Source organism: Eulemur rufifrons, chromosome 6 (assembly GCF_041146395.1).
Source record: "Eulemur rufifrons isolate Redbay chromosome 6, OSU_ERuf_1, whole genome shotgun sequence".
Lineage (NCBI taxonomy): Eukaryota > Metazoa > Chordata > Mammalia > Primates > Lemuridae > Eulemur > Eulemur rufifrons.
The window spans coordinates 35,539,038-35,552,761 of record NC_090988.1 but is presented as its reverse complement, the minus strand read 5'-3'; the positions used below and the strand labels follow the sequence as shown (position 1 = coordinate 35,552,761).

Below are 13,724 nucleotides of genomic sequence, written 5' to 3'. Positions count from 1 at the left end.
GTCATTTTTCTCTATCTGTATGATAAAGATGAGGAAAAGCCTATCTTTCAAAATATTTTTTAAAGTAATAATACTTTACATTATCACAGCCCTTTACAAACATCAAAATACTCTCACGTATGTTACCTTGCATATATACTACACCTCTGATTGGTAGATTGCCCACTATTGAATTCTAATTTCAACCACTTTGTGTGATCTTGAGGAATTTACTTAACCCCTCTGTGCCTCAGTTTCCTCATCTACAAAGTGGAGATAATGACAATTCTTATACCTCATAGGATTGCTATGAGGATCAAATGAACTAATTAATATATGTAAAATACCTAAAACAGTGCCTGAGTCACACCCTGTATAGGTCTTGGCTATTTTTTTTATTATTGGCATCATAAACAATCATCACATTTGGATCTCACAATGATCCTAAAGGTAGGACAGTAAATTATCATTTTATCTATTTCTCCAGATAAGAGAATCAAGGCTGTGAGAAATCAAGCGACTCACCTAAAGTCATAGTCAAAAAGCAGAATCAGAACTAAAGAACCCAAAACTAAGAAAGGATCCAGACTTTTCACTACATTGTGCTGTTTCATATCACATATTACATTTTTTGAGATAGTTTGATATAGTTCAATATACTTCTAAAGACCATAATTACCACTCTTTTAAACATTTACACATGCAAATAATTTTAGGCAACACACACTGGTAGCCATGCTGAGAATGAGACTTTTATCCAAGGCCCCCTTTAAGTATTTTCAGGGTAGAAGTGAGTCAGACTTTTAAAGAGAAGTATGCACTGACTAATTAGGCTGGCTGGACAAGGTGAACCTGTGATTAGTTTTCCAATATTTAAAATTTCTTTTAAACAGCAAAATGTATAACCCATGGAACTTCACCACTTCCATGTTATGATTTATGTTGGGCAGTAGAAACAACATGGCATTTAGAGTCAAAATTCCAGCTCCAGTTCCTTTCTCTTATAAGCAGGAACACTGAACAATCATGTTATTTCTCTGGGCATCAGTTACTTATCTGTCAAATGAGACCACCTTCACAGGGCTGTTATGAGAAACAGCCGAGATTATACAGGTGAAAAAGATTTGTAATTGTAAAAACTACACCAAAATGTGTTTACTATTTGCTGCTTTGACTACGTTGAGCAATAATACTGAATATTCATTCATTCATTTATTCATTCATTAACCATTTTCTTCCATTAAAAAAAACTGCTGACAGAAGTCTTCCAATATAGAAGTATCATCCTGAGTATTGTTGTGTAATTATTTAAAGTGACAATCTGGATTGATCACTGTGACTCTTTCACAGTGAAAGAGAAATTTAGGCAACCTGCATAGTTATCTATTCTAGTACCATATGCTTAAAGGAGACATAAAAAAATCTGAATACAAGAAATAAGAGAACAAACCAAGTGATAAGCACATGCATTTTTCTTTCTCTATTTAAATTCAACAGTAATAAAAATTTGCAATTAAATCACAAGGAATCTCAGTGGACATATTATCATTATAACAGTAATCATAATAATACATTATATATGGGTGACATTTCACAGTTTTCAAAGCATTTCACGTACATCATCATAGAAATACAATAAATGTCATTCTGTTTGTTCACAAGAGTATTTTGAATATGTTTTTAAAACTTCCACTCTTGGCCAAGTCCCTTAACTTTAGTGTCCCAACACAGAAAATGAGGGAGTTAGACTACATAATGGATAAGGCTCCTTTCTAGAGCTATTATATTTATGATTTTGATTCTATGGCTATAAGCACAACAAAAAATATTTTAATGAAAAGAAAATTTATAAATGCAAAGTATCATAAGCTTATTAGAAATAAATAAGCTATTTTTGAATGACTTAAAAATTAAATAATTAAAGTGTATCCCAAAATATCCAGAAAAATTGAGTATTGGCATTTTATGGTTAAATTTCTCAACAATTCAAGAATTACAGAATATGTCCAAAAAATTAGTATAGCTACCTTTACCAATGTAAGATCACAATTCAGTAACTACCAATATACTACATACAACATAATATAAAATATACACAATACTAAAATTAATTCAAACTCTTAGAGTTCAAAAATTGCTTTAGATCATTTCAGTCCCTCAGAGATTTTGTGAATATCAACTATAGCAATATAGTATCATAAATATAAATAATTTCAACTATTTAAGGTCTCTGGCTTGATATATAAAGCATAAGATTCTATACAAAGCAAATAACACCACTCTTAATAGTGTACTTCACAGAATCCAAAGGGAAAAACAAAGTTTTAATAGTAAACTGTTCATAGCCTAGTTCACCAAGCACCTACTATTTGTAAAGCACTATGAAATTTGTGCCCACTACCTCATTCAAAAATGAAATCCAGTTCTCCTTTTCATAAGCATAAAACTTAAAGTCCAGGCAGGAATAATATCATGGATACAAAAAAGGAAAGTTTTTTTCTCTACCAAGTCTGTCACTCAATGATTTCAAAATCAGAATCAGTCACATATCTGACTAAAGATGAAGAATCACCTATTTTCCATACACATAACCCATATATGCTTTTAGTTATTTTTTTCAGAAACAATGATAGATTGGTTATGATCTTATATATGGCATAAGGGGAGGGTCCTATAGACATGAAACACAGTGAAGCTGTAACAGCCCAACAAAAATTACGAAGTTACTTGGTAAAGTCTAGAACTGTAAGTCAGAAGATCATGTCTGGCACTAAATAGCTCTGTGACTTTGGAAGAAATATCACCACCTTTCCTGACCTTCTAACATTTACTGTGCCTTTGGGTAAATTATTCTAGACTTCTTTAGATCTGTTTCCTCATCCACAAATTTATACACGGAACTAGACTAAAATCCAAAAAGCATCTGGATCAGTGGTTTTCAAACTTTTAAGTGCAAATTCTTGTTTTTGTTTGTTTTTTTTTTTTTAAATTCTTATTCTAAGTGCAAATTTTTAATGTCACTCCCAATGATTCAGAATGTCAGAATGTCTGGACAGGACCTAGGAAGTTAAATGTTCACCAAGCACCACAGTTGAGAGAAATATGCAGGTGGTCCTCAGTCACACTTGAGAAACACTAGAATCGGATGATCTTTAATGCCACTAAGAGTATAAAAAAATGATATAACTCATCTCAGCACCAAGCTCATAGGAATTCTGGATCTAGCATAGTGTGCAGGGCATAATAGATGCTAAGCAAATATTTACAGAAAGGAAGAAAGGAAGGGAAAGAGGAAGGGTGCTGGTAAAGAAAGATGTGAGGGAGAGAAGCGGGGAGGCTAGCTAACATATTTTTGTCTAAGAAGAAACATACAAAACGGTAGTAAAATTAAAGCGAGGTAACATACACAACATATATCAATAGCTGGAAAGGAAAGACCTCAGTCTCTACGCAAATACAATTTTAAATACAACACAAACCCTTGTTATCCTCCTCTCAAGTCAAACTGCAAAGTACTAAGGAGGAAAAGGAAGAAAACAGGAGATGGAAGCCAAAAAATTCTAATGGAAAATTACTGGATGACTAAAACTTAGTGACTATTTTCCCCAGGTAGAAAAGAACATAGAATTTGAAGGAAAGGGACTTGGAATTGGGACTGAAGATTGAAGTTACTGGTTACTCATATGTGCAAATTTCATTTAGGATAATATATGGATTCTGGAAATACTGTTGACAATATTAACTTTTGTCCATTTTTAGCTGCGTGTTCCCATTCACTTACATTATAATTTTTGAGATGTTTTATCTTCACTTCTGATGATCTTCAAATGTCAATGGCTCTTAACACATTAACTGTAAACAAACACAAAGGAACTTAGGGGAATTCAGAAATTTAAGGAACCCTAGAATACAGTATTCTAAATTACTGTGTAAAGCCTATCGGGGAAAGGAGGCTTTGGCATTATGTTTACTTGCTTTATAATTTCTCTGATCCTCCAAATGTATAATAAAACTGTTCTTTTGAATAAAAATGATAGTACAGTCTTAATCATCAGGCAAAGAAAAAAAAGTTATCCTATTTTCTGTCAAAAGCAAAAACATTCAAAGCTAGATAAAATTCTCACCAAATATAGACACTCTCAATGTGTGAATGTATTGTGTACCTTTATCCTCTTCCAGCAAGGCAGTGGGTCAAGGTAACTATGCCCTCGTCACTACCACCCAATCAACCTGCCCTGGGACCGCCTTCTAACTACAAAGCTTTGGCCTGGAACTGGAGCACCAGATCTCAGGCATGACTGGTTCATTATAGCACATAGACCCTGAAGTCAAACAGACTTGAATTCAAATGTCAAATCTTCAGTTTTCTTATCTGTAAAGTGGAAACATTAATACTATCTACTTTACACAGTTATGAAGATTATATGAAAAAATGCATAAGAAAAGATTTAGCACCATGCCCAGCACAAAGCAGGCACACAATAAATGTTAAGTCCTATTATTTATATTAGTATTGTTATGTTTAATATTAATACCATTCATTTATTACTATGACTCTCTACCACTTGGAAAGTAAAACTTATCTCAGGTTGTTTCTATTTTTAAGTACTGCCTTTGGTTATAATTGAAGAATGTTATCCAATATCAGTAACAGAGGACATTTGTACCATATAAAATTTTATTTTTGACCTCTGATGGGCATCTTGGCTCAGCTCAAGAAAATTAAGTCTTGGCCGGGCACAGTGGCTCATGCCTATAATCCTAGAATTTTGGGAGGCTGAGGCAGGAGGATCACTTGAGGCCAGGAGTTCGAGTTCAGCCGAGCAACAGAGCGAGACCCCGTTTTTGCAAAAAAATAAAAAATAAAAATAAATAAATAAATTAGCCGGGTGTGGCGGTGCCCGCCTATAGTCCTAACTACTCGGGAGGCTGAGGCAGAAGTATTGCCTGAACCCAAGCATTAGAGGCTGCAGTGAGCTACGATGATGCCACTGCACTCCAGGCAATAGAGTGAGACCCTGTCTCAAGAAAAAAAGAAAAGAAAATTAAGGCTTGCAATCACTAGCTCATCATCAGCCAGTTATTTTCCCTTTTGCTAATGCACAACCTCCAGACAAAGCCTCCTCCCACTTAACAAACTGCTCATTTGCTATCAGTGAAAGTAATTCTGCAGAGAAGGCAAATGGATATATTTATGACTTATGCCTAGTAAGCCCTCTGAGCCTGATGAATCAATGTTTTATCAATCCAGAGGAGGCTTATCTACCCTCCTCACTCACTCCCAAATGATTAAACTCCTTATATGTTTGAATATATGCTTAAAATATTAGTATTTAAGTTAGGTGACAAGAACACATAAGACACTGATTTCTCTGGATTTTCAATAAAATTTTTAGATTAAGGATATAAAAACATAAAATATTGGCAAAAGCATTCGTAAACTAAAATGGCCTAAAATGGCAAGCTTTATTTCCCTTTTGGAGACAACATCCTTACAACTGAAATGATAAAAAATACCTCAGTAGAATCTGATGCAGTATTCTATTTATCATGCAATTCTTTGAGCTCTTCAAATGAAATAATTTCAAAAAGCACAGCAATCATTCTTCATTTGATTTCTATTTGCTCATCACTGAATGATCTAGCAATTATTAAATGTATCACTTTCATTTTATGGTCCTAAATTAGGATAATAAAAATCTAGCCCAAGATAATACACAAAAAAGTAGAAAGTTAAACTCAGAGTTCAGAGTATTCCAAGAAACAATTTTCTTTTTTGGTCTTCCACAATATACTATCTCTCTTTTTCAGTGTCTTTCCTATCTTGGTTATTGCATTTGCAAATCTAATAGTGTCTCTGGCATAAGTGAAGTGTCATAGACTTAACCGGAAAATGTCTTCCTTGCCTTCCAATGACTCATTTATATATAATGGGAGAAGATGCTGGTGTCTCCAATACCCATTCTATCCTATTTCTTAGTGTTAGAGCCTCCAATTTTTAGCTCAGCAGAAGCTAAAGGCCTCCCAGAAGAGCATACATATCCTAGCCTCCCTGGTGGCCAGGTACAACCATGGACCGTGTTCTAGCCAACTGGATGCAAGTTAAAAAACCACATGTGACTGCCAAAAAGTATCCTTAAAAGAGAAGGAATATCTTCTTCCCCTTCTCCTCAAGATTCAATGGCTAGCGCTCCAACAGCAATTTTGGTTCATGAGGTAACCTTACAAAGTATGAACAAGTTGAGTCCTTGATAGATCAGATCTACTGTATCAGATCCGTATTGACTATATCCAGGCTTTCATGTGGGAAAAAAATTAAATACCTCTTGTTTTAAGCCATTGTTAGTTTGGATTTTCTGTTATACTCTGCTAAACCTACACTCTACCTTTAAAAAAAAAAAGAGGAAGAATTTTTCCAAATAACAATATTTAGATTTTTTGAAGTATATATATTAAAACATATTTTAAAGTTAACTTTTATTGTATTTAAAACACAGTATCTATCCTTATTTAATCTAGACTAAAAAGTACTTAAAGAGCCCAAGAGTTACATATGAAGTAAGAGTCTCTGGAAGAATGAAAATTCATCAGTGATTACTGCCATGGGTCCTATTACTTGGGCAAAAGAAAGATTAAGAAGCTTGCTCATTAATGGTCTATAGTGATGACAACATTGGTACATATATAGAAACACATTAAGTGGAATAAGCACAATTAGTTCTGTGTAATAAAGCTACAGGAAAGGGAACTGAAGTTATTATTTTCATTAAGAAGGCATCTTCCATAGTCCCTTTTATTTTAATAATCTTGTACCAATCTTGCCTTTTTTAGAGTTCCATTTTTAACCTGACTTCCTGTGGAAAGCAGGCTTATAAAATCACTCTCTATCCTTCCTTTAATATCATCTCTCTAACAGTATTTAACACTATACACTAATTTAACTAATGATAGAGTAGACACAAAGACAGCAAGTGCTTTACATACTCAAAACCATTTTCCTTAAAAAGGGAAAACACTCCACACTAAAATTTGGAGAATTTCCACTACTCAAATCCTGAATCACATGCAATCTTTGGCCCTGGTGATTTTGCATACAATAGCATTAACTTGGCAGCTTTCCAAAATAAACTTACTGCTTTCTGGACATCTGTATCCAGGTTATTTCCTTCCCTTGGGCATAATCCAAGGTTTTATTAACTCAGGTGATGGCCTCCTGGAATTACTTCTTTGTAATACAGTTGACCACTGAACAACACAGGCATGGGGGTGTCAAACCACCCCCCACAGTCAAAAATTCATGTATAATTTTCACTCCTCCAAAAATTTAACTACTAATAAATAGCCTACTGTTAATCAAAGTCTTACCGCTAACAATTAATACATATTTTGTATGTTATATGTATTATATCCTATTATATCCTGTATTCTTACAATAAAGTAAGCTAAAGAGAAGAAAATATTATCAAAGAAATCATAAGGAAGAGACAATATATTTACTATTCATTAACTGGAAGTGGATCATTATAAAAGACATTATCTTCACAGTTTTGAGTAGGCTGAGAAGGAAGAGGAAGAAGAGGGACTGGTCTTGCTCTTTCAGAGATGGCAGAGGAGGAATAAAATCCATATATAAGTGGACCCCACACAGCTCAAACCCACATTGTACAAGAGTCAATTGCACTTTTTTAAAATGCTTGTTTCCACTAATCTATCTAAGCATCTTATTTTTAAGAAAAAGCCTAAAACATACTCTTGATTTGTGTTACTCATGGCTGAAAAAGAAAAGACTTCAGCAAATGACCTAGAAATCAGATATAATAAATCGATTAAATAACTTAACCTTCTACTACTTCAGTCAACATTTTTACAAAAATACTCTCAAGTAATAGGTTTATAATACTTCCAACATAGACCTTAGTCCATTTCAACTAATGTTAATGGAGTTACAAGGCACTAATTAGCAAAAGAGCCAAGGCAGTGGTTCTAAAACTTTAGCATGCATCAGGATCTCCTGGAAGGCTTGCTAAAACACGAACTCTTGGGCTTCATGCCCAGAGTTTTTGATTGTTGAGTCTAAGGTAGGGTCCAAGAATTTGCATTTTTAACAAATTCCTAAGTAATGTTGATGCTCCTGATCTAAGAACCACACTTTAGAAACTAATGATCCATACTAATAGAAAACTATTGATAAATAGCATAAGGAGAAAAAAAAAGAAAACGTATACAGGACCCCAATCTCAGCTTCAGTATTAACTGGTATGCTTTTGATTAGTAATTAATCTCTTTAAATGTCTTTGTTGAAAAATCTATACAATAATTACTGATTAGTTCACAATATTGTGTCTTATTTAAGGGAACTTTAAAGTTCTTTTAGGGCACCTGAATAATGAAATACAAAGTAAGTAATTTTTAGTCTACCAATATGTTCAATGTTTGACACAAAGTTCTAATAATAATGTCAAGGTTGTAGGTTCAACCTAGTAGCTTCACTTTGTTCTACAGCTATAGTTCCTACCTCTAACTCTGCAAGCTGTCTCAGAAAACATACCAAGAGTCACAAGAGGACTCAGTAAGAATGTGTGACTGTACACAAATCCATTACCACTTCTGAAAACAATCCAAAAGCACACTTTCTACCAACTTATCGCCTTTAGGTGACATTGAGGCTAAAACTAAAAATTAGACCTTGCAACAAAATATGTTTTAGAAATACTAGAAATTCTTCTACTTCTTCAGGCTATAAGTATAATCAAAATTCATGGAAACAGAGATCCAAGAATTGCTGTTTTCAAATGATAATTTAAGGAAGACATGAAATTTAAAAATGCAATTAGCTGGGGATTACTTTATTTGAGTACATTATGTGTACCTTCCTTTTGTTTTTTAATATAAGTTAAATGTAAATATGAGATGCTCATTAATGCTAATAAATTTATATACTAGAAATCAATGAAACCAAAATAATCTGGGATAAAAAAGTGTCGTGCCAGAGTAACTAAAGCATTGAGGATATATGAAGGATGAAAAACTAACATTAAATAAAACAACTAACAAGATAAATTAGAGAAAAAGGGGCCAAAGTAATCAAAAGTAGCAGATGGAAAAACAGGTAGGTGAAGGGAACATAACAATTTCCATATATATAGGACTGGACACAGAAAACATAATGCAGCCAGTAAACTCAGCTCAGGATGTCAAGAGGCTTCATATAAAAATACTTCACTTGAATCTAAAGTTGTAACTGCTCAGGCCAAATTCAACAAAAGAAAACCCTTGTAATCCTTTGAATAGGAAAATAAGCCTAGTGGTGAACATTCAGTCAACATTCCTTTATTCAGATGTTCACTGAGCACCAACTTGGCACCAGACATCTTATCATATGATTATGCACAGTAAAAAGTAATCAAAGAAACCTACTCAAGCAGAACAGTTTATAACAGTGTACAAACTGAAAAATGGAAAACCAGATTAAGATGGCAGACTATTACCAATATAGTATCAAATTCTGCTGTATAACTTATTACAGTTCTGAGGCTTAGCCTACCCACGCTATCACATCTGACTACAGTACTATTTTATCTATATCCTATAAAGTCATACTTTCATCAAGAATCAGAGCAAGACCAACAAGAATAAAATTACGGAACATAGCTAAATTGATTATCAGTATGCTAAAGTGAAGTTTTTCACAATTCTTTCTCTCTGTAAGGCTGGACATGTATGAAGAATGGATAAGAATAGGATACACAAGAATTGGTGAACACTTCACTGAAGTATGGCAATACCAAACAGGGATCACCAAAGAAAACTACTTTTTTTAAAAAAAGATGCAAGATGACATAACTATAGTTGACGAAGAAACTACCAACTGGATATCCTATAAAGAATGAAATTGCTCTTTTGTGACCAAAGGCATCAGGCCTATGAGGAGATAGAAGGCAAAGCTAGAAGCAATGAAATGACTACAGATACATATCAAGACTCAACATATGTTTAGTGTGAACTACAGACGGCACAACAGCCTTTCATCCAACTTCAGTGGAATATGTCATTTTCAAAAAACAATGGGCAACCAGATGGGTTAGTGTATTATTTTTCTCTTCTTCCTACATCCCAGACTGGCTTAAGACATCTTATAAATTAACACATTTAAACATAATACATAATACTTAAACTGAGTTCATCTAATAGTAGAGTACTTGAAGAAACTAGAGATAAGTATATTGCCAACTTCAAGTATAAATTTGACTGAAGTTTTTTAATAAGCTGAAGGAGAAAGATGCAGTGACTACATACAGTTCCCATTTTCTAAAAAACAGGGAGCTTATACAATGTTTTCATAAACAATTTTCCTTATAGCTAACCTCAGCAGAAATTTATGTTAATGTATCTTGTGAGAGTCATTCTGTGATACATTTAACAGTATTACTAACTATTGTTTTGCAAGTGATTAACAAAACAAAATCAGAAGGCAATTTCCCAATTAAGCCTCTCTATAAAAACAGAAAGCATAAAATAAACCACAATTTAAAAGCAACATTTCTGCAAAAGGCTGAGACAATATTGTCCAAACATCAATATTTTTCTTTGTCATGTAACAAAAGTAAAAACTCAAACAATCTAGATAGACACTTAACATAGGTATTAAAACCATGGTAGTCCTGGCTATGTATTAATTAGAATCACCTGTGATTGTTAGTCTCGATTAAGTTTAAAATTAAGCTTTGGAAAAAAAAAGAAAAGAAAATTAAGCTTTGTAAACAGTGCCTGTAGTGCAGCTATTATATACTGTTGATTAAAGAGAGTGCCACAAACAAGTATAACGTTTAATGAAATAAAAGATACGAAAGAATTTAGTAGGTTAACTTCTATACAGTAGATATTCAATTAAATGTTATTTTTCTACCTTCCAGAGGAGAGGAATGAAAGCTGGTATTCTCTTGTGGAAAATAAGATGTTATATTTATATTTTTGCCCAGAGAGGATGAGGCTAACCTATTATAATCAATATTCTTTTGAGGAGTTCTTAATTTTCTCAAATGCATATGTCAGTAACAATTTTTTAGGAAGAAGTTAACATATATAAACTTTAACTTGCTAAGCTTTCTATTTTTTTTAAGAAATAGGCCAGGCACAGTGGCTCACGCCTGTAATCCTAGCACTGTGGGAGGCCGAGGCGGGCAGATCGTTTGAGTTCAGGAGTTCAAGACCAGCCTAAGCAAGAGCAAGACCCTGTCTCTACTAAAAAAATAGAAACAAATTAGCCAGACAACTAAAAATATATAGAAAAAATTAACCGGGCATAGTGGTGCATGCCTGTAGTCCCAGCTACTTGGGAGGCTGAGGCAGAAGGATTGCTTGAGCCCAGAAGTTTGAGGTTGCTGTGAGCTAGGCTGACGCCACAGCACTCTAGCCCAGGCAACAGAGCCAGACTCTGTCTCAAAAAAATAAAATAAAATAAAATAAAAAAGAAATAAATGTGTGAAGGTGGCACAGTTATGTACATTAGTTTGTAATAATAAGAGATAACACTTAGTGTAACTTCAAAAATCCAAAACAAAGGTTTATTTGTAAGGGGATTACATTGGTATTGATAAGAATGCACTTATCTCAGTGTTATCATTAAGATAAAAAATGATAGAATTTTAGAGCGCCAAGGGACCTTACAGATTTTCTAGACCAACCTCTTAAAAAAAAAAAGAGAGAAAACTGCAGACTAGAAAGGTTAAATGATACAGACCAAATAGCCAGCTGAGCCAGGAACTTCAACTTGGGAGCCTCCAGACTTCCAGGACTTCCTTTTTCGAACATACTATGCTGCCTCCTGTGACTCTAAACCCTCTCCCTTGGATAAGAGTTCTGGTTGCCTCATTTGTTTTCTTTATATTCTATTCTAAACCATAGTTGTCATTTGTAACTTTCCTATAAAATTATGATTTTCCAACCTGTTTTCTGAATGAAGGATTTTTACAGCCGAGCATGTAAATCATCAGCTTTCTAAATTTCACAGTAATAAATATAGAATTCAAAAACTACTTAAAACAACTGTGCAATAAACAATCAACTGCAAAGAAAAATAATTCTCTCCTGGATAATTCAGTCTACAAATTCAAAAATCATTTATTGAGCACCTATCACATGCAGGGTCTACGTTAAGTGCTGGCAATATGAAGATGTTTAAGATATGATCCTTATCCTCAAATAGCTTACAGCCTAGTAGAAAAGACAATTAAAGCAACAATTACAGTGTGCTTGTTAAGGACTCTGAAAAAGTAGTGAGCAGGGAGCTATGGAGTGCATACAGGTAGAGAAATCTAATTTAGGATGATGGGATCAGCCAGTGGTTCCCCAACGAGGTACTGAACACCAATAGCAAAAAATGAAAATACCACCCATATTTAGCAGAGTCCAAAAAGGAATTAAAAGACAGAGCAACTTCAATTTATTCAAGGGAGAAAATGAAAACTGTGTTTCACGCAGCAGTTTAGTATCTAATAACTCTGTAACAACAATTAGACTATTTTACAGTGGAAAAGAACCTGATTTCACTGTGGTTGTATGAGAAGAAACTATAGGTCTTCTATTAGTTCTCAATAAAATTTTAAATTACTATTTTTAAATCAAAGAAAAAGACTGCATCCAAAACATGTCTAGTTAATATTCACAACGGCTCTCTCCAAAGCTGCATAAACTAAAGTCCTCCTCAAAATTCCAGGATAAAATTCCCATGTGTTACAAGAGAAATGACAACCTGGAGAACGGGTAGCCAAAGAAGGAAGAAAAGCACCACTCATTTTGCTTCCTTAAACCAATCACTGGGGATAAAGACTACTCAGATTCCTTCATACTGACTTTCAGCTGGAAATTTTAGAAAAGAGAGGCGCAGGAGGCATTTTTATTTACATGTTTAAGCAAAGGGGGGGCGGGGAGAAAATCAGAGTGTAGGGAAAAGCGTGAAAGAGATAAGGAAGTGAAGTGATGGAAGAGAAAAAGATTGGGCAAGAATCCAACAACCAAAGACATAAGAAAGGATGGAAGAAGGAAGACAGACTGGAGGATGGTTTTGGAAAAAGTGGAAAAGAGAGAAAGCAGGAAATGAGGTGGGGGAAAGAGTGGGGGAAGGGCTGTCGAAAATAAGATTTGAAACGGAATGAGAGATAAGAGAAACTAATTAACTGGGGCTAACTCCGCCAGGGAGAAAGCAAGATCGCAATACGAAAGGTAGAGGAAACCGACAGAGCAGCAACGAGTTTTAACCTCCTTTTCCTCTGCCTCTACGACCCAGAGAGGGAGGAAGAAGTGGTGCCCGAGTCCAGGGAAGGAATTCCGGCGCAGCCTTCAGCAACCAGAATGTGCGAGTTGGGGCACCATGCAGCGGGTCTTCGGCCCCTCTCCATCCCCCTCAGAAGCTGGGCGGGGCCCTGGGCGTCCCGGTTACCTGGACAAGGAGTCCACGCTGGGCGGTCGAGCCGCCGCGGGCTGGGAGCCAAGACTCTCGCAGCTTGAGCTCTTCTCCATGGCGCAGCGGGGCAGCGGGAGGGAAAGGCTGAAGCTGCCTCCGCCGCTGCCAGGCGGGAGAAGCTGAGGGCGCAGCGCGCCGGGCAGGAGCCGCGGTCAGGACAGCGCCGGCCCGGGAGCGAGACCGGAAGCGGCCATGTTCCCCCAGACTGCACCGCGCTCGGGGGCTGCCGGGGAGTGGGAAGACCCCCGCGGCGCCCCTCGGACGCCGGCCCAGACGCGCAGTG

At 35.5% G+C, this 13,724-nt stretch overlaps 1 protein-coding gene across 1 annotated transcript in view; it reads right to left on the bottom strand.

The window, feature by feature from the left end:
- Positions 1 to 13,497, bottom strand: part of MTMR2 (myotubularin related protein 2) — a 104,414-nt gene extending 90,917 nt beyond the window's left edge. The window contains exon 1 of the mRNA XM_069469039.1: positions 13,418 to 13,497. Coding sequence (XP_069325140.1) covers positions 13,418 to 13,497 — 80 coding nt within the window. The remainder of the gene's footprint in view (positions 1 to 13,417) is intronic.
- Positions 13,498 to 13,724: the final 227 nt, after the last annotated feature.